At 40.3% G+C, this 21658-nt stretch overlaps 1 protein-coding gene across 4 annotated transcripts in view; it reads right to left on the bottom strand.

The window, feature by feature from the left end:
• The window catches only part of SV2B (synaptic vesicle glycoprotein 2B), a 105137-nt gene that overhangs the window by 6863 nt on the left and 76616 nt on the right, over nucleotides 1-21658 (bottom strand). For all 4 annotated transcript variants that reach the window (XM_072148550.1, XM_072148548.1, XM_072148552.1 and 1 more), the window contains 10 exons: nucleotides 17964-18144; nucleotides 17272-17423; nucleotides 16208-16341; nucleotides 14152-14241; nucleotides 11065-11175; nucleotides 8164-8252; nucleotides 7904-8068; nucleotides 4087-4220; nucleotides 2703-2903; nucleotides 129-288 (listed from right to left, as the gene is read on the bottom strand). In XM_072148550.1, coding sequence (XP_072004651.1) covers nucleotides 129-288; nucleotides 2703-2903; nucleotides 4087-4220; nucleotides 7904-8068; nucleotides 8164-8252; nucleotides 11065-11175; nucleotides 14152-14241; nucleotides 16208-16341; nucleotides 17272-17423; nucleotides 17964-18144 — 1417 coding nt within the window. The remainder of the gene's footprint in view (nucleotides 1-128; nucleotides 289-2702; nucleotides 2904-4086; nucleotides 4221-7903; nucleotides 8069-8163; nucleotides 8253-11064; nucleotides 11176-14151; nucleotides 14242-16207; nucleotides 16342-17271; nucleotides 17424-17963; nucleotides 18145-21658) is intronic.

Below are 21658 nucleotides of genomic sequence, written 5' to 3'. Positions count from 1 at the left end.
TCCCTGCTTGATTTTGTTATGGTAAATTTCCTTTAATGGGTTCAATTGAACCTCTGCATCCTGATTTGCATGTAGCAAATTGGGCTCATATGGCAAAAGTTACTCCTCTAATTTTATCTTGAACACACCTTTTATTTGTAGGGTACAGCTCCACAGTGATAACATCCAGGGCATTCCATGCCGCTATGCTGGTGCCACAGAATAGGCACTGCCAGCCAATCATTGCAGATTCACTGTTACCAAAGAAGAGGAAGAAACAACACACTGCAGAGATCAGCATGGACCCAGCTGTAAGAGAACACAAATAAGTTATACATATCACATATTGCTTCTTACTCCTCCACTGTTAAAGTGATTGTATTAGATATTACAGAAAAACACATCATATTAGTGAGGAGATTCAGTCACAGGTTTTGCATGGTAACTAGAGATGAGTGAGCACTAAAATGCTTGTGTGCTCGTTACTCGAGTCAAACTTTTCCCGATGCTCGAGTGCTCGTTTCAAATAACAAACCCCATTGGAGTCAATGGGAGACTCAAGCATTTTTCAAGGGGACCAAGGGGACCAATAAAATGTGCCATTTTATTGAGAAATATGGAAGTCTGTCCTGTTTCTTCGGTTTTTTTATTCAATGGAATATTCGTGGAACTTCAAAAAGGAGAATGACCCGTGTTAAACATCTGCAATGTGTTCTTCACATATATTGTTATTGAAGAACACCTTTCTGCACGGATGTCTTCTGATAAGTTAGCAGATGTATGGAAACATCTGCAATGTGTTCTTCACTGTGTTCTTCACTTAAATTATCCTTAAGTGAAAGCTCGTTCTTGAGCAGGCGAAATACTCGTCCAAGCGACGAGCCGTTTCGAGTACGCTACTACTCGAGCGAGCATCAAGCGAGTATACTCGCTCAACTCTAATGGTAACCAAGATTTGCCTTGGTAAAATCATGTGATTGAAGCCTCAACCCACATAGGATTACCAACTTTTGGGTGGTGTTTTCAGATGTCAGGTTTCTTTTCAGGTAGAGATAAACCAAATTTGGCAGGAAAAATTTAGGAGGACACATTTAGTGCAAATTTTATACAGTATACAGTTTTTTTATTTTAAAATTTGTTTTTATTGCATGTGAGACATTGAGAGTGGTGCTGTGCCTTTAAAAGGGTAGTCATCATTATCTTCTGTAACAGTAGCACCCAGTCAAACATACAGTACCTCCCAATCGTCCTGTATTTCGGCCTCCATCCCACACTCCCAGGCAGGGCAGTTTTGTTCCAGGCTGCAAATTTATAGTTGAAAACAATGATGATGAAGAGAGACGTCAGCTCCCTGCATCATTATTGAGCCTCTGCTGCTGCCGTACCTAGCAGAGGCCAGCGGACGCAATGTGATGATGTCATGGCCCCTGCAATGTGATGATGTATTGGCCCCTGCAATGTGATGATGTCATGGCCCCTGCAATGTGATGATGTCATGGCCCCTGCAATGTGATGATGTATTGGCCCCTGCAATGTGATGATGTATTGGCCCCTGCCAGTTTTAGTGCTGCACACAGCGGCAGCAATGGAGAAGGTGGGACTGCTGTAGGAGAACGTGGAGAGGTGAGTAACCGTGGATTTTTTTAAAATATTATTTATAGAGCAACTAGAAGGGGAATGGGCTACAGTGTATTTGGGGGGGCATATTTTAGGAGAAAAGGGCCACATTGGAGGAAGGGGCAGCACAATGTAAAAGGGAGAAGAGGGGCCACAATGAAAGGAGGAGCAGTGGGGCGACAATGTACTGAGGAGGAGGGTACCACAATGTAATCGGGAGGAGGTGAAGAAAGGTATATCATGCAGGAATAAATAGTCATTTAAGAAGACTTAGGACACTTAACCACACCCAGCTTATGGACCTGTGGTTTAGTGCCCTAAATTGCCATTTACGGGTGCTATCTAGAGTTTAAAAAACAAAAACGGAACCTTTGTCCACCATTCCTGATACCTGGAAGTGAAGCTTGGATAGTACACCCTGGCATAAGTTCACAATAAAGTTGAGATGTATTTTTGGGGAGTTATTTATCATTAGACCAGCTTCTTGAGACAGTTCTATTTCTATTTTTGGAGGTCTGCTGCCCATCATATTCATTAAAGCGGCTTTGGTCTTTTAATAAATGTTCTTATGCTTTATTTCTGTCTGGGGTTTTTTATTTCAAAAAGTCCCAAAAAAGTCTCAAAATGCATAAAAAGTCTCAGACTAGCAGTAGACTGGAGTGATTTTGAGACTTTTTATGAGACTTATTTTTAATCTGTGCTCAATTCATTTCTATAGGATTAACAGCAGAGGTTAATTCGACGATTAGACTACTAATAGATCCAACACTAAGGTAAGTAATAGTACAGGAACAATTGCCATAGTGATATCAGAATGCCCGGATGATGCACAATAATGATTATGATCACAGTTTATCTGCACAGTTTATGATAATGCAATTCAATAGAAATAATGACCACATCTGTAATAGAAGTTATGTCAGTGATGTCAGTGTCTGAGAACCATGTGCACAGCAATGTCACAGATTATTCTGAACAGCGATTAGAACTACAGTGACTTTGCTGGACGGGATTATAAATATACATTTACACTTGTTACTCAGCCGGGACACCACTTGCTCTTTGCTCCATGTAACAGAGAGACAAGCTCCATCTTGGATACTTACCAATCATTCTTATCCTTCCAATTTTGTCCATTAGAAGAGCTGAGATGATATTTCCAGGTAAAACGGACAAGCTACCAAGAAAACTGACCAGATAAATCAGGAAGTCGTTATCTTCTTCAAAGTCAATATCACAGTCTTCTTTATGATTGGAGAACGTGTTGTTTATTAATGTGCAGTCGATGAACCTGTGCTCATGGAGATCTGTATAGGGAACATATAGATAAGGTAAGCATACAGTCCCTGTATTCAGCGCCTCAGATCATCTAGAATGTTACTTAATATTATTTTCATACTTTAGCTATAAAATGCCATTGAAATAGAAAATATTATCCTGCTGTACCAGTGATCCAAATAGGACAGGAGTTCTCAGTTTACAGCACTGCTGCAAGTGATAGAAGTTAGAGGATGGGAATGACTGACATAAGAGCTCTATTATCCTCCATATAGGACCAGGTGAAACTAGAGTAGACCAACCAGGACAATGACAATATATATGAAAATAGAACTCCTTCCACAAAAATAATCATAGCTATAGTGTCCAAATGTCTTGAGGACATAGATGCCCTTACTGGATATAGAGGCAATAACTATATAAAAAGGATGTTTAGTAAAGTTAAAGGAAGCCAAACCCCATCCTGGAAGTCCCATAGATGTGAATGGAGTGCTGATTATGTGTGCAAATCTAGTATGGGGAGAACCTATTCCATTATACCATGAAATCCAAAAATATACAATGTTAAATACAAAGTAAATCAAACCATTGTTAAGGGTCATATACTACCTGAATATAATGTAGACTTTCAGTTTACTGAATAAGAAAAATTATTCCATACATGTGAGTCAACCAGCCCCAGTAAATAGGGAAGCTGTATAAATCCATTCAACTCATCCTGAATGGCACCAAGTCATGTCACAAGGCATTGGCGTAACTAGGAGATGCAGGGCCCCCCTTCAACATTTAAAATACATGCATATTTGTATACTCACACATGCAAGTTACAATCACATAATTATACACTCATATGCACACATATAGATCATTTACACATACATACAGTGCCATATACAAATGTACAGCATATGTACACATAAAAGATACAGCATATATACATCATACATATGTTATATACATATAAAATGTATATATAACGGTGCACATCCTCCACTCTTTAGTGTCTCGGGTCAGATGACAGGGCCCCCTGACACTGGAGGCCTCATAGCGGCTGCTATGGCTACTACCGCTGTACTTATGCCCCTGTCACAAGGCATCTTCTGTCCACTGCAGCTAAAACGCAGCTCAAAGCAATGTCTACCTGTGTGTCCCTGACCTAATACTCTCTTTGTCAGAGTTATCTTTAAACTATTTTATGTTATTTTATCTTACCAGTGTTGTGAAAATATGAAGATTTTATGGTGCAGTTTTTAAAGATGGTTCCGGTGGAAATAACATCCTCAAAGTAGCATTCATCAAAGACACAGTCCTCAAATGTGACATATTTTAACTTCATCTTATAGAACCTTAGAAACAAAAAGATATTACATCAGTGAAAAATATAGCCTTCTACTGTAAAAAAAAAAAAATACTAAGTAAGACAAATCCTCTTGTACGTAAATAATATTGATGTTATTTCATTAGAGATAATTCTGTCTTAGTGTCACTAGGTGGCAGTATAGTTCCAGCAAAACATATTGGAAGGAGGATCATCCAGTTTTTTAGGATGTGAAGAAAAGGCGCCAATGTTATTACTGAATAATTAACCCAAATGAGGGAATTCTATAAATAATAATTCTATTGCTTTGAAAGAGGTTAATATGAGAAGGGTACATGGATACAAAGATGTTATATTACAGGGAATCCCCAGGTGCATCTTATACATGTACAGTAAAAAAAAAAGATTCTGAGCTTTAGGGGTCCTGTTACAGTGTGCCAAATCCAATGCACTAAAAATAATAACAATAAATCTTTATATATAGCGTCATCATATTTCCAAGCACTTTACAGATCATGAGAAACATATACAATCAGAATAAGACATTACATAGTATTAACATAATCAAATGAAACAATAGGAGTGCTCACAAGAGCTTACAGTCTATGAGAAGAAGGGGTGACACATGAGGAATAACAACGTGTACAATGGTTAAGTCATTACTTGTAGGGAATCAGAATAAATAAATTATACAGATATGTAATGCTGTGCCTGAACCAGCTGTCATCTTACATTCAGAATCTAAGGACTACAGAGTAGTCTGTATATTGGTATCTGGTGTTTGCAGAAGAACATAGAGGTGAGGAGTACACAGGGCTTTGTAGGCAAAGGGTTGGTTAAAAAAGGAAAGTGGAAGTTACATGCAGTTAGGAAATATGATAGGCTTGGCTGAAGAGAAGAGTTTAAAGAGCATGTTGGGAAGTTGGTTATTAGTCTAATAGTACAGGGAATTCCAGAGATTTGGTGCAGCTCAAGAGAAGTCCTGGAGACATAAGTGAGAGGCTCAGTTCAGAGAGGTGCAGCACTGTGCAGAGCTTTGTGGTTGAGGGGGATTCATTTAAACTGTACTGGGAAGGATATGGGCAACCAGTGCAGTGACTGGCACATACTAGAGGCATCCACATAGCATCTTGACTGAAAAGAAAAATCTGGCTACTGCATTAAAGGGGTTATCCCATGAAGGAAAATTCTCACATTTCGATCCCCTCGTGATGTTAACACAATAAAGATCATTTTAACTCCTTACTTTAAAATTTTACTCTGTGCCTATAGATCTGTGCCTGCCTCCCCCTTCCCCCAGATCACTTATCACAATCTCACAATCTCATAATAGGTAGTGACTTAGTGTCTCTGAGCTCCGTGCTAGGACTGCAGGGGGCATGGCTACAGGCACAAGACACAGAAATCTCATCTGCATGATCTCACACAAAAGATGGCCGCCACCCGATCCTAAGTCTGAAGTTACAGGGTCGGATCTGGGGGCAACTGAAATTGTGTCAGACAGGTTGGACTTATATCTGTGAAATGCTATAACAGTGAATTAGAAAATGTGTGTTATTTTGTTGTGCTGAGTACATATAAGAAACTTTTAGAAACAGATTATAGAGGAGAACCTTTAGTAAGAATTTAGACCGACTAGTATGGATTTACAGTAGTCGAGATGAGAGTTGATCAGAGTAACAATTAGGGTTTTAGAGATTTCCATTATTAGAAAATGATTTGAAAATATTTTTTAGGGTGTATGCGGCAAGAGCATGTAGGTGATTGAGTGTACAGTGCGAAGGAGAGGTCAGGGTCCAGCATAACCCCAAGACAGCGGGTCTGCTGCATCAGGGTTATTGTGATACCACCGATGGAGACAGAGCGGTCAGGGCTAGGTTGATTAGTAGGAAAGACAAAAGCATGGAAAGACAAAAACAGTACAGTTTAAGAAAGATTGCCTTTCAGGAAGAGAGAGGACATGATGCTAGAGACAGCAGAGAGACAATCATTGCTTAGGTTTACAGGCATGTAGGGGGACAATGAAGGGATAGAGGCAATGCTTTCTAATGGCAGTTTATGAAAATATATTTAGTTTAGGGGGGTTATTTTTCAGGACGGGTTCTCTTTAAAGAACATCTACCACTAGGATCAAGGATTGTAAACCAAGCACACTTGCATGTTGGTGTGTGCCCCCTCTGGCAGGATCTGTTTTTAGTTCAGTATCTAATGCCCTGGTTTTTACAAAAAAAGGCTTTTATAATTATGCAAATGAGCCTTACAGGCTCAATAGGTGTTAATGGAGCCTGGAGCCCCTCAGGTTTATTTGCATAATTTTAAAGCCCTTTTCTTCTTAAAAACAAGCGCATAGGAAGCTTAAAGAAGAGCAGATCCTGTCATATAGGGACACATTGGGGGTCATTTACTAAGGGCCAGAAACGCGTTTTACTGGCGGGTTACGCAAATTTTTCTGTTTTGCCCCGATTTTCCCTGGATTTCGGCGCACGTGATCGGATTATGGCGCATCCGCGCCGGCATGTATGCGACTGAAATTGAGGGGGGGGGTGGCCGAACGAAAACCCGACAAATTCAGAGAAACCGCCGCATTTCAAAATTTGGGTCTTCACCGGAAGACCCGAATCCACCGCAGAGAATGCGCCACTGGATCGCGAATTGACCGGGTAAGTAAATCTGCCCCAGTATGTCAATGTACTTGGTTTACAATCCATCATCCTGGTGGTAAATGTCCTTTATAAAAGAGCAGTTTCAGTGATATGTGAAGTGCAAAACCAGATTTCAGGGGGTGTAGGAGAGAGTTAGGTTAGTTAAGGATAGACCATGCATAGTTATCCGCACTAGACAGGTTCAGGGAGGTTTTTTTGATTGCAGGGTAGTGACCACTACAGAAGCAGGTCAGCAGTCTGGAGATATGTTAGTATTGGTAGATACGGCTAATTGACTATTGAGGGAATAGTGCAAAACCCAAGGCCCTTTGCTTCCACAATAATAGCTTTGATGATAGCTGAGCTACAGTAATTCAGCAAAGTTGCTGGGAGCTACTGCCCTCTGTGCTAGTTTTAACAAACTTGTATTGACAAAACTTTTAAACTGAAAAAAAAAACAGAAGACCAGCAATCTGCCGACGCTTCTTTTTGTCCAACTTTTTTGCAATGTTTTTCTAAGGAGTTGATTTTCCAAGGCTAAATCTGAATGGACTTGGGTTTAGCCCAACTAATAAGTGTTGTTTATTTTTATTTTGTGTCATATTATGTTATGTTGTCATCTTAATTCAATTAAAATATTTCTACTAAATGATTTTTTTAATGCTTATCACTTAAAGAGAACCTGTCACCCGCTTTTATACCACTAAACTAACAGCCCCGACCGGTAGGGTATTAAATGTTCTTTATAAAATTCCCTCTTTTTGGTTTAGTCCCCACCCTGTGTACTTATAAAAAATGTATAAATGTATTGTTTTGTCTGTTATTACATAAGATAAAGCTCTACCTATCACCAGTAGAGGGAGCACTGTGTATACAGAGTTATACAGCTACTCAATAGTTATGAGCACCCTCTAGTGGAAGGTAAAGGAAAACGTTTTGCCTGATAAAAGAAGAAACACTACAAGCCTGGACACTTTTCTACCACAATCTCTACAATAAATGTGTGTTTTACCTTAATAAAAGGTATGTGACATGCCAAAATCTGTAGGAGCCTTATCTTGTAACTTACTTGTCATTGTAATAAGTCCCATCTTTGTGTATTTGATTTTCGAGCGTGAAATTGAATACAAAATTCTTGACGTGTTCATCCTCAAATCTTTTGACTCTGCTTGCATACTCCTCTTCTTGTAAGTAGCGGATTGTATCGGGGAACCAGACCGTGAGACCATAGTAGCTGCAGGAGATGAAGAGTAAACATAATGAACACACAATGAACAAATGAAAGAGTAAGAAAAGAGTTCAGTGACACTGAAACCAGAAGAACGTTACCTTAAGGACATTGTAAACCAAACCACTGCCAGAAATACAGTGTTCTTCCTGTACTGGCCACCGAAGCAGTACAGCATGTTATCCCACACCTGCAAGAGAGAGGGACAAGGTACTGGACATGGGCCAGGAACAGATCCATAGGTTCCAAAGAGTGTATAGGACAGAGGTTACTCCTTGATATTTATGAGACTACAAAGGTCTATAATTGAATTCACATTACTACCACATACGGGGACATAACCACAGGCTAATGTGCCTCCTGATGCCACGAATATGATATTTTAATCATAAAATAAAGTATTTAAATTTGGGATTTTTCTGATCATACTGAACATTAGACAATAAGACACATCTTACTTTAAAGGAAACCTACCACTACGGATATACCTATTAAGGTAGATCCGGTGTTAGGTGCATCTAATGTATGTAAGGATAGCCCTTTTTAGGGCTAATCCTTTACTCAACTCTATCTTTTCTAATCTGTAATCAGGGTAATATGCAAATTTTCTAAAGAGGCTACGCCGCACGGCTACTCCACGCCCCAGTTACCACTTCAAATTTTCCTACCCAGGACTTGTCCGTGAAGCCAGAGTTCTGGCTTTGCGAACGGGTGCATGCAGCGTGCTGAAGATGTCTGGGTAGGAGGATCAAAGAGGCTACTGGGGTGTGGAGTAGCCGCGCGTGTAGCCACGCCCCAGTAGCCTCTTTAGAAATTTTGCAAATTACCCTGAATAAAGATTAGCAAAAAAAAGAGGGGAGTAAGTTTCCGTTAATTACACACTAAACACTGTAAAATCAAAATACATTAAGGTGTAACTGCAAAACAGATATCCTGGGGCATAATCCTCTAGTCTTTAACCCCTTAATGACTTGACCATTTTGCGCCTTCCTGACACAGCCGATTATTTTCAAATCTGCCCTGTGTCACTATAAGTGGTTATAACTTTGCAACGTTTTAACATATCCAAGTGATTTTGAGATTGTTTTCTTGTGACACATTGGGGGACATGTATTATCATATCTGCGCCCAAAAAATGCTGGGATTTTACCTTTTTTTGGGTGCAGAATTGTTGCGGATCATTTATAAAAAGTTTGTGCCAGAAAGAACAGATGTTTCCGACTATCCCGACACCTTCAGGCTTTTTTGGCGCAAGTGGACATGGCCTAACGTTTCCACATTATCCTCCACATTTATGTGTATCTTGAGGGCATTTTTAGGTGCAAATTTACGTGCACAATAGACCAGGAAAAAATGGTCAGAGAGCAAAATTAAGGCGTAGTGCATGTAACATTTGGGCGCACACTTCATTACTGTCGGCATTTTTCCGGCGCACGACTGATCAGTTCCGTCTACCCAGTAATCACTAACAGCTGTGCACCACTTTAATACATCGGGCTGTGCTTTACGGAGACTGATCTCCGATGCCACCAGTCATCTTTGCAGCACAATTAGTAAATCCCCCCATTGGGGCACATGTATTATTGCATCTGCGCCAAAAAAATGCCGGGATTTTAATGTTTTTTTGGCGCTGTACTGTTGCGGATCATTTATAATGAGTTTGCACCAGAAAGAACAGATGTTTCCGACTATCCCAACACCTCCGTCTTTTATTGGCGCAAGATGGCGTGGCCTAACGTTTCCACATTATCCTCCACATTTATGTGTATTTTGTCTGCATTTTTAGGCCCGATTTTTGGCGCAGGATAGACCAGGAAAAAATTGGCCAGATAGCAAAATTAAGGTGCAGTCCATGTAAGATTTTGGCGCACATCTCATTGATGCCTGACTGATCAGTTTCGTCTACCCATTAATTACTAACAGCCTTGCCCCACTTAAATACATCGGGCTGTGCTTTGCGTAGACTGATCTCCGATGCCGACAGACGTGCTTGCGCCACAATTAGTAAATCCCCCCCATTGTATTTCATGTTAGTTGCAAAATGTGAGAGGTATGTTGTGCATTTATTCATGAAAAAAATTCAAAACACCAAACTTGATAACTGACATTTACCAAGCATCTGCTTTATGCTGACACAGTTTTTTAGGTTTCTCCTAATTTTTGTAGGATATTATAAGGCTTACAAATTTAGGTGCAATTTTTCACATTTTCATATAAAATGCCGAATCATACTTTTGAGGGACCTGCTCAGCTTTCAAGTCACTTTGAGAGGCCTAAATAATAGTGAAACCCCATCAATTAACCCATTTTAGAAACTACAAAACTCAATTTATGTAAAAAAAAATTTTATTACGTTTTCTAACCCTTTCATTGTTTCACAGGGGTAAAACAAAACCAGGTGTAATGTTGACATTTTTTTTGTTTGGCTAAATGAATGTGTTTTTCCAAAAATGTACACATTATCATTGGAAAAAATATCAAAATGATCTACAAAGTCCGATACCCAATCCCTCCTGCGTATAACAATACCCCATGTGTGTTGGTAACCCGCTGTATAGGCACACACCAAGGCATCGAAGTGAAGCTGCGCCATTCAGAGCACATTTGCATTGTCGCTTTTTAACAGCAATACTATCTATACTTTTTTTTTGGCAATTTGGCCATTTGGGAGCTTATTTTCAGTGATATTAGATCCACTTTAAAAATACTTCACTTTAGTGTGTCTTTAGCTTATTGAATTTATTGAATTTATTAACTCTTGAATGTATGGAGGGAAAAAAATGATCAGTTCTGGTTTTGAGGGTTTTTTTTCACATTTTTTTTCACATTTCACATTCACATAAAAAAAAGTGCTGCTAACCAGCCCGATTTCATAGACATTTGGCCAGATAGTGGTTTACTATAACTATTGTGGTGGAAGTTGCACAAATTGGACTTTACAATAATTATTTCTAATACATTCAATTTATCATTGAAGAAAGTAACCTTTATCTTGAAATTACCTGCTTGACAATTGTCATGACCCTGACAAACCAGCGCTGAAACCACGTCCCGGTGGAACTTTGAATTTCAATGAATTCATCAATTTGTTTTGGAGTCTTAATGTGAGAAACCTTAAAAGACATAAAAAGACAATTTAAGAAATGAAAAAGGATGGCATTAGAAATTAATGTGCAAATTTACAAATTAAACTTTATTTGAATCCCTCGATTATTTAAAACAGGATGCAGCTGTTGCCGGGACAGGGAATATACCATGGAGAATTGCTCACAAAGTAGATTCCCCATGGTAGATTTCCTTTAAATAGAAAATTTTGGAATTTTAACATTATGGGAAATGGGGAAGGGGAGGACTGGATGAAAAAGGAATGTGGAGGGTGAAAAAAAATTATTAAAAAATGTATAAAAAGAGATACCATGTAATGTATGAATGATACTGTATCACATTTACATGTGCTGCTTGCACTATTACTGTACAGAGGCATAAACAGGAGTGGTGGGGCACATATCAGAATGGGCCCCCTTACCCCAAAAATATTCAAACTTGTACACTCACACATGTTTATACAATCACACACATTTAGATATTTATACACACACATACAGTTCTACACCTATAAACACACATTTATGCACTAACAGATATAATACAAACAGCATATACACATCTTATGCACATACAGTACATACACATCTTATACACATACAGTATATACACATACTGTATTATACATACATACAGTATACAAATCTTATACACATTTACATAGTATCTACACATATAATACACACATACAGTATATAGTATATACACATCATATTATTATACATTCAATATATACACACCATATACACACATAGGGGGAGATTTATCAAGCTGCCTAAGGCTACATTCACATTGACGTGTGCCCGCCGTACTGTAGCACAGCAGGCACATGTCGGCACCGGGGAGAGGAGGAGGGGGTGAGCGCTGCTCAGCCTGCCCCTCTCCATAGAGGAACAGCGTACTTGTGCTGCACCGTACCACTCCTGTTGGGTGCCGTGTGCCCATCGCCGTCTATGGGGGACGTAAAGCCGGCATATATACGTCGGCCGTATACAGGCCCCCATACGCCTGTGTGAATGCAGCCGAAGAGTAAGAATCTGATTAGTTGCTCATGGCAATCAATTATAGCTCAGCTTTCATTTTACCAGTGCTCATGAATATTTTAAAGTGTAGCTGTAATTGGTTGCCATGGGCAGCTAAGAACATTCTTACTCTTAGGCAACGTGATAGACCTCCCCTATACAGTATAACTATTCATACATACTGCACCATATACAAACATACAAAAGATGGAAGACTTATACAGCATATAAACACTTATAACATATGTACATACTTACAGCATATATATCATACACACAGCATGTACATACATCACATATACACATCCATACAGTACCATATACAGACATACAGCATATTCGCGTTTTACCGACGTGTTACCCGAATATTTCCGATTTGCGCCGATTTCCCCTGAATTGCCCCGGGATTTTGGCGCACGCGATCGGATTGTGGCGCATCGGCGGTGGCATGCACGCGACGGAAATCGGGGGCGTGGCCGAACGTAAACCCGACGGATTCGGAAAAACCGCCGCATTTAAAAAAAGAAAAGTGTCGCGGAGCTTGCACTTACCTTCACTAGGAATAGGCCGGTGAACTTGAGTGCGTTCCGATGCTCTTCAGCGCAGCAGCGCCACCTGGTGGACGTCGGAGGAACTGCCTTAATGAATCCCGGCCGGACCCGAATCCACCGCAGAGAACGCGCCGCTGGATCGCGAATGGACCGGGTAAGTAAATCTGCCCCAATATGTATAAAATAGTGCAGATCCTGTATTGTGAATACCTCCTAGATGTACTGTTCGGTAATCATGACATTCCCAAACCTTACTGTGCCAAGAAGTGTGCCCAATGATCATGGTCATTAAGTACTGGATGTACCACAATATTGGGGGTGGAAAGCTGACAGAGTGCATTTTCCCGACGGGCTTGGCTTCTTCTGGGGGCCCAGGTAGGCCTTCACAGTGCAGTCAGGAGCAAGTATTAATAAGTTTTGTGATGCTTTTATGCCCATAACCTTTGAAATAGAAGCTTTGTAAAGGTATAGTAATAGGGCAAGTAGCACTTATAAATGTAAGGGTACATTCAAACGAACATGTGCTCGCCCGGCGGTAGAGCTAGAGAGGAAGAGGAGTAAATGCGGTTCACTTCTCCCTTCTCCATTGGATATTGCACTGTACAGCAATTCTAATGGTCAAAGAAAGAGCCTTCTCTATTTTTTGCGGCGATTGCACGCTATGCCATAGGCAAACTTGCGGCCGGTTACACGTCCACACAACGGCCCATGTGAATAAGGCCTAATACAGTAACATTCATACATTATATGATACCTCATTTTTAATAGAATTTATAATGTAACACTATATTTCACCCTTCACTTTCCTTCTTCATCAACTCATCCCATTTTCACTTATGCTGTTATATTTCCACATTATGGAAACTTGCTGTTATATCGATTTCTGTGAAGATCTGCTTCAGGGAGTGCTAGAAACATCTGATCATGGGTTATCATGTTTTATCATCTACCAATCTGATATTATCCTGAGGGCTGGTAGTCAGTAGCAAAAGGCTGGGCAATCCCTTCAAGTGATAAAAGAGAACATTCAGATGACTAGTTCTGTGGATCTTCCACCGGTTGCCCAAAGATCACCATCCTGGTAAATATGCCATTCCATGGGAGAAGCAATGATTCCAGCACAGTAAGGGGATTTGTTCCGAAAATTGATGTTAAAATATGTATTTCTTTACTCATATTTGGTTTAAAATTTGAATCAAAAGAATGCACACAACCCTTTTGTCTCTATGACTAATAAAGTTTGATGCTTATCCCTTTTAAACACTGGACCCGAGTACTTTTCCCTTTAAGTGATGTTGACCCACTAAAGTAATTTTGTTAAAATGGTCACATCAAATTGTTATTGAGAACAAAAAACATCATCTCATCAACAAACATGCTAGAAATGACTGCACACAGGATGGTCCCTTACTGTAAAAACTTTTTCTGGCTCCCCTTTGGCTCTCATGTTAGTGTCGTGAACCTTCTTTAGTATCATCCAAGCTTCATCATGTTTTCCAGTCTGTAAGAAAACCCAAATCATTTATCAGCAATGAGAAGTTTTACTAGAACACCGACTAAACCCAATCTAATTACAAAAATTCCCCACCTATTTATAAAGCAGCTGGAATGTTTTCTTATTTGTACCTGGAGACTTTCCCTACATATCGATGGTTTATAGACTGTTATGAAACAACTTTAATCATTATTTCTCTACCCTAAACTCTGTAAGGAACACTACTACCTTGAAATCTCTAACATTGGCCATACATTTTAGATGCTACCTCAGGTCCCCCGTACACATGAACCCTGAGCTGGACATGTGTACTGAGCTGGAAGAGGGAGAAAGTTGCTGTTAGGCAGAAATCCAACAGCCAAATCTTTCATTTTCCTGACATCTACAGTCTGGGGAGAGTCATACATTAAATGGTCATCCGAACCTGTCCACATCAATGGGTTCTAGCAATAAATACATGGTAGAGGGGAAAATAAAGAATGTATACTTATAGTATAGTGTAGTTCCTGTATCCAAAGTTTGCGAGTTACTGTATCCAGAGCGGGACTTCAGTCAGAAGTTGGGTTCAACTCAACCCCCCCGCCAATAACACCTGCAATCAATGCTGGAACCAATCATGAGTATTTTCTATTTAAATGCAGACGGCAAAGCCACCAGTAAAGTATAATTGTGTGTTATAACTTACCTTGCACCCTGGACTTTGGTTTAGATGCATTTCAAAAAACAACATGTGCCTTTTCTGTGTTACTCACTTCTCGGAGCTTAGCTCCCACCTTTGTGGTCATGTACAGCTCCTCCTCCTGCTTCTTCTCAGAGATCACATGCTGGTGAGATGACATCAGTGGGGGAGGGACAAGCTGTACAAGAGCACAAAGATGAAGGCAGTCTGCAGCTCGGACAAGTCACATGTTGTTTTTTGAAGTGCATCCAAACCAAAGCCCATCAACTGTGACTACCCCAGGATTTTGTCAGTATGCAAGAGTAAGTTATAACACACAATTATATGGTAATGAAAATGCTTAGAAAAGGCAGAGAGGCATTTTTGCACTGCAGGTGTCATGGGCTTTTACAATTACAATCTGTCTTTAGTGAAAATAAGGTCCCTGGTGACAGGTTTCCTTTAACCATCCCTGTTCCTGTATCATACCAGTACTTTAGGTTTTCAGGCCTGCATCCAGCCAGAAGTTCTAAGGGGAGGATGTCACGGAACTCACTTTAGCCAATGACGGGCCTCATCGGACCAAGGGAAAACAGAGGAAGAGAAGCGAGTCATGTGATGCCCTTCAGATCTTCTGGCGGGATACAGTTGGGAAACTTAGGCAAAGTACTTAAGCAATATGGTACCAGGGAGCTGTAGTGGGGTTTGTTTTTTTGCTTTTACCTGCCCCAGCACCCTAGAGGTTTTCCAGATTCCAGGAAAATCCCTTTAAACCTTCATACCTCAGTTTTCACTGTAACAACTGAAACTGAAAAGACTGCACAAAGAGGTCATACATGATCTCCTAAGTGAAGAGTCCTCAGCTTGTAACAATGTAGATCATCCAATATTATTATAATAGTCTTTTTGACATATACTGTATTTCTTCACACTTAAAGGGAACCTGTCACCAGATTTTTCCACATTAAAATACAAGCCCTATGAAGCTTCTCCTCTCATTTGCACATGACTTTGGAGGAGATTTGTTAAAGGTAAACAGGTGAGATTTCATAGAAAAGATGAAATTCTACAAATTCTGTATTGTATCATAGGGGGCTTCTAATGTAATGGGTAAAGAGTGACAGGTTCCCTTTAAAGGGGTTTTACAGCCCCATTTAATTTGTTATCAGTATGAAAAAGGCCCCCCAGTCCAGAAAACTTTAATAATGTTTAGCATGTCCTAAACACGCACCCATATCTCATTTTGTACAGGTTACTAAAAGTATGAAAAAATGGCCATGACATGAAGCAGTGAGATCAGAGCAATATATTTACCTCCAATAAGAAGCGAGGACTTTCTGGCATAAACTTCAGGGCAATGATAGAAGCAATGCAGGGAAGCACACACACAACCACGAACACCCTCCAGCTGTGGAAATGGTAGTGTGTCCCCATACTGAATCCCCAACCTGAAAAGTAAGTCATTGTTTACATCGCTCGTACAGTATATACATGTATGATCCAATGGTTTACTGCCACGACTAATGCTTTTTATTATATCTCCTTAAAGACTAATGCCCACAAAATCTTAAATATGGGACTCCTATGACAGTTAGTGTCATGCCGATGTAGGGGTCTTTACGCATTTCACCCATGATTATTGCTGGATGTAGAATAAGGCTGCGGGCCACACAACCCCATTCATTGTCACACTTGGCTCAGCTGAGAAACAACAGACACAGGACTGCATTTAGGTAAACTCTATGAGGACTTGAAAAAGTGAAAAAGACTTAGCACATCCAATAAAATTCAGTAGACTTTATTCTTCATTCGTTAAAAGTGTACAATGGTGTATAAGTAGGTATAGCAGACCTACGCGTTTCAGCTTTTCTCAGCCTTATTCATGGTAGGCCCTACCATGAGTAAGGCTGTGAAAAGCTGAAACGCGTCTTTTTCACTTTTTGGATCATTTATGGAATAAAGCCAGCTGCATGTGTGCACTCGGTGAGAACAAACCTCCACCATTTTTGGGATACCAGGGTATGTGAAACATTTACTTGTGTAAATGTGGACTCCTTTCCATATGTTTCTAGAAAATATGGACTTCTTAGACGAGGGCACCCAATTGGGGCTCCCCTATATGATCTCTTTTGCAATGGCTCCCATTCTGAGGCCAACCTCAGCTATCCTTGAACTACCTGTGTAATGCACCATTAGATACTCTATGGGACATGTCTAGCGAGCTCAGGATTCCCTCACAGAAATCACACTTAACACACTTGGACAGCTGCATTTTGAAAGTTTGCATCTAAAGGCAGTGTATGACCCAATCAAATAAAAATGCCTCTGGTGTTCGATCAACATTTACCCCAAAGGGAATAAATTGTGTTACATCTCACCATAGTGAGGAATGATGCTCCAAGCCATGACTGATGCATAGAGCGCTCCAATCATCCAAAACATACAAAGCCAGCTCAAGTGTTCCCCTCTCTTCTCACGGGCTAGGAATTCAGAGAAATAGGCAAAGACAATGGGAAGGGATCCCCCAATGCTAAAGGATGAGTGGAAAAAATTAAAAGTAAATTACTTTCATATATTTAAATTAATAAATAAGAAGCTAGAAGTTATATGACTGTAAGTATTCTTTACACATAGGATCCAAGGCACAACAGACACTAAAGGAGCAGATAGCTTTTTCTGTCCATTAACACAATACAGTGGAGCACATTTACTAAGAACAGGGTAAGTTGCACTATGTGCAGGGGGCGCCAGATTCAGGATTTCTGGCGTCCATTCTTCATGAATCTGGCACTCCCTGCACTGCTCTGACAGAGTGCATCATTTTTTGGGTGCACCTTTTAACATAGGGCATGCAACACAATTCTGTTGGACTTTGCGTGATAAATGTGGCGCCCCTTTTGGTGAAGAAATTTGTGTTGCATGAAGAATAGTGCAGCTGCGCCACAAAACGATCGTGTGCAGACTCTTCTAAAATACAGCAGTTTGCACCTTAAAGAACAAGCAAAGTCTGCCAGAAAACTGGCACACGGCACATTTTAAATATGCCCCAATAAGTGTCCTTTGTACTTACCCAAATCCAGAAATAAGGCGGCAGAAGAGGAAGAACCCATAGCCCTGAACAAAGGAGGATATAAATGAAAAGGCAGCATTGATGGCCAGTGATATGATGAGACATTTCTTCCTCCCTATTTTGTCTGCCAATCCTCCCCATACAAATGCACCGAGCATCATCCCAAGGTACACTATCAATCCTGTCAAGGAGATAAGAAGTAATGCACCATGAAAAGAAAATAAACATGAAAATTAAAATAAATCAAATCTAACATTGTTAACAACAACATTGGAGCTTATTTACTAAGGGTCCCACGGAACACACTTTTGTTGGATTTTAGAAATTTTCGGGTTTCGCACAGCTCGGACAGGTACTTAGAAGGGGATTGTGTAGCACACAATCGGATTTTGGCGCAATTGTGCCGGCTTTCATGCAGAAAATTGAAATTGTGGGACGGGCCGTTGGACAATCCGACTGACTCACTGATCGTGGGATTTAATTTTTCAAATTGTGTCACAACCAAGGCACTTACATGGTCCAGTAAGAAGCAGGTGAACTCCGGCGGACCTGAGCGGGGGAAACGACACATGCAGGATCGTTGGACATTCCAGATTAGGGATCGCGACGAGGACAGGTGAGTAAATGTGCCCTATTATGTTATAAACCCATTTCTCCTGGATGGAATCTGGATATAAATGGATCTTTTTCCGGGTTGACTGGATTAACTAACCAGTGATAATACACTGCTGTAGCCAGTGATAATACACCATACTTGTACATGTGACTGCTCTAGCCAGTGACTGGCCCACAGGCGTATCAGGTGACTCATAACTTGAAACTTCCCTAATATGAATATATCTTTTTTTACATTAAAATTAATGTATTTTATTTACAGAAAAAACATTGCACTTTTTGCCTATATTTCTGTTCAAATGGAAATGAAAGAAAAATAAAGATGGGTAAAGGCAGAAAGGGTAAAACACAATTCCCTTTAAAGTAGCATTAATAAGATTCCTTGTCCCACTCCCAATAACATTTTATTTTTATGGCCCAAAAAGATCATAGTTGATATAATAATGTTGATACATAGCTAAGAGTTTGGTAAAAATTGCACATCTACTGAGAGGTGCTGAAAAGTTGGCATAAGGTGGCAGAATATATTAAAGTGCCAATAGTGAAAATACAATCCCAACCACACATGGTGATGGCAGCATCATGCTATGGGGGCAGGGACAGGACGACTGGTTGCATTCAATTGAAGGAAAATTGAATGCAACCAAGTACAGAGATATCTTGCATGAAAATATCTTCCAGAGTGCTCTGGACCTCATACAGGGCCGAAGGTTCACCTTCCAACAAGACAATGGGAGTCATTTACTAAGGGCCCGATTCGCGTTTTCCCGACGTGTTACCTGAATATTTCCGATTTGCACTGATTTTTCCTAAATTGCCCCGGGATTTTGGCGCACGCGATCGGATTGTGGCGCATCGGTGCCGGCATGCACGCGACGGAAATCGGGTGGCGAGGCCAAACGCAAACCTGATGGATTCTGGAAAAAACGCCACATTTTTAAAAAAAAGTGTCGCGGGACATGCGCTTACCTTCACTCGGCCCGGCTTGGTGAACTCCAGTGCATTCAGTGCAGCAGTGGCACTGGTGGACGTCGGAGGAACTGCCTTAGTGAATCGCCGGAAGACCCGAATCCACCGCAGAGAACGCGCCGCTGGATCGCGAATGGACCCGGTAAGTAAATCTGCCCCAGTGACCCTAATCACACAGCTTCAGAACAAAGCAGAATCAGAGCCTGTGACCATTCTTGACTGGCCCAGACAGAGCCCTGACCTAAACCGAATTGAGCATCTCTGGAGACACTTGAAAATGGCTTCCACCAACATTCACCATCCAACCTGAGGGATCTGAAAAGAATCTGCAAGAAAGGATATCAGAGGATCCCCAAATCCAAGTGTGAAAAACTTGTTGCATCATCATTATCAAGATTCATCATCAATTATCATGGCTGTACTAGCTCAAAAGGTGCTTCTGCTCAATACTGAGCCTGAATACTACATTAGCAAAAATATCTACATTTCTGTTTCTTTGCTGTCAAGATGGGGAGCAGAGTGTACAGTAATGAGCGAAAAAAGAACTTTTTTTCTTACCAATTGGCTGCAATGAAACAAAGATGGAAATTTCAAAGGGTTTAAATACTTTCCATACCCACTGTATCTACAGGATAAGCAATTGATATTAAAAATATAGGTGCGACAACACCATCTGGCACCAACCACAAATGTAATAAAGTATTTTTCAATAGGCCATATCCATAGGACTACTGATATAGTTTGTCTTTAGATTACATTTCTGTTATAATTATGTGGCCTGCCATAAAATGATATGGTTTGCAACTTTAGGGTGTCATGAATCTTTTACAATATAAAAGTTGGTGCAACTTAGTTTATCTGGCATCTAGGGCATCAGGTCAGTCTGCACAATGTACTATAGTACTTTACTGTGAACATTATATACCTGTGAATGACAGGCTCCAGCCTTCAGTAACATGGCTTTAACCTTCATCACTCTGTCTGACAAGAACATACAGGTCTACAGCAGTTTCTCATTACTTTCAGCTTTGCTTCATAGGTGAGAACAAAGTTAATGAATTCTGCCAAGTGTACATTAATGACATATGAAGTGCAAGGTCATGAAATAGAGCAGAACTAGACATCCCCCCTTTCCTTCCAATTACACATAACATTGACATGAGACGAAAATTCCTAATTTTCAAGGTCAGATCAAGATTGTTTTGTATAGATTCCTTAAAGGGAACCTGTCACCACATTTTTCACAAATATTGCTAGTGACAGGTTCCCCTATTAACTAACTGACACACTTCTTTTAGCAATTTTTTTTCCCTCAGATCCCCATCCATATAATAAACTTTATAATCTTGCCTGGTATCCAGGGATATCTATATCAAATCAAGGGGGTATTTTCGGGCTGAATCCCGCAGCTCCTTCCCATGCCTTTTCAGCATTCAGCAATATGTGACCTGTCATGTCACCAGGGGGGAAGGGGGGCATCATTTAAGGTCATTAAGCCTCCTAACATTAGCAAACTGTACATACATCTGTGCATATATCTGAACATAAATAAAATCACAGCATGCCTCCATGGACTTCTACCCCTCCCCATCCTCCATGGAGGCTGCTGTGACTTCATGTCATCACATATGCATGTTGTACAGTTTGCTAATGTTAGGAGGAAGGCTAAAGGAGCTTAGATGATATCACCCTGATCACATGACATTGTTGCTGAATGCTGAGAAAGCATGGGGAGGAGCTACAGGATTCAACCTGAGTAGGCCCCCTACTCCTATATAAACCCCCTTCATTCACTATAGATGTCCATGGAAACCAGGCAAAATTATAAAGTTGATTATATGGGGATCTGAGGGAAACCATTTTTAGCTAAAAGAAGTGTGTCAGTTAGGGGTCTATGGGAACCGGTAAGAAAAATTTGGCAACAGGTCCAACTTTAATAGGCTGTTACAGACCCTTTATCTACACTGGATTTATTATCAGAATAGGTTACATATTCTAACCAACTTCCCATATTCCTTTATGGATATGTTGTTGGGATATAATCACTGCAGAATATCTGCACAGAGTTTCCAAGCTACAAATCTGCAGTATATTACAGTAACAGCAAAGTG

This window comes from Engystomops pustulosus, chromosome 4 (genome assembly GCF_040894005.1).
Source record: "Engystomops pustulosus chromosome 4, aEngPut4.maternal, whole genome shotgun sequence".
NCBI lineage: Eukaryota > Metazoa > Chordata > Amphibia > Anura > Leptodactylidae > Engystomops > Engystomops pustulosus.
This window is presented reverse-complemented; position numbering and strand designations above follow the sequence as displayed.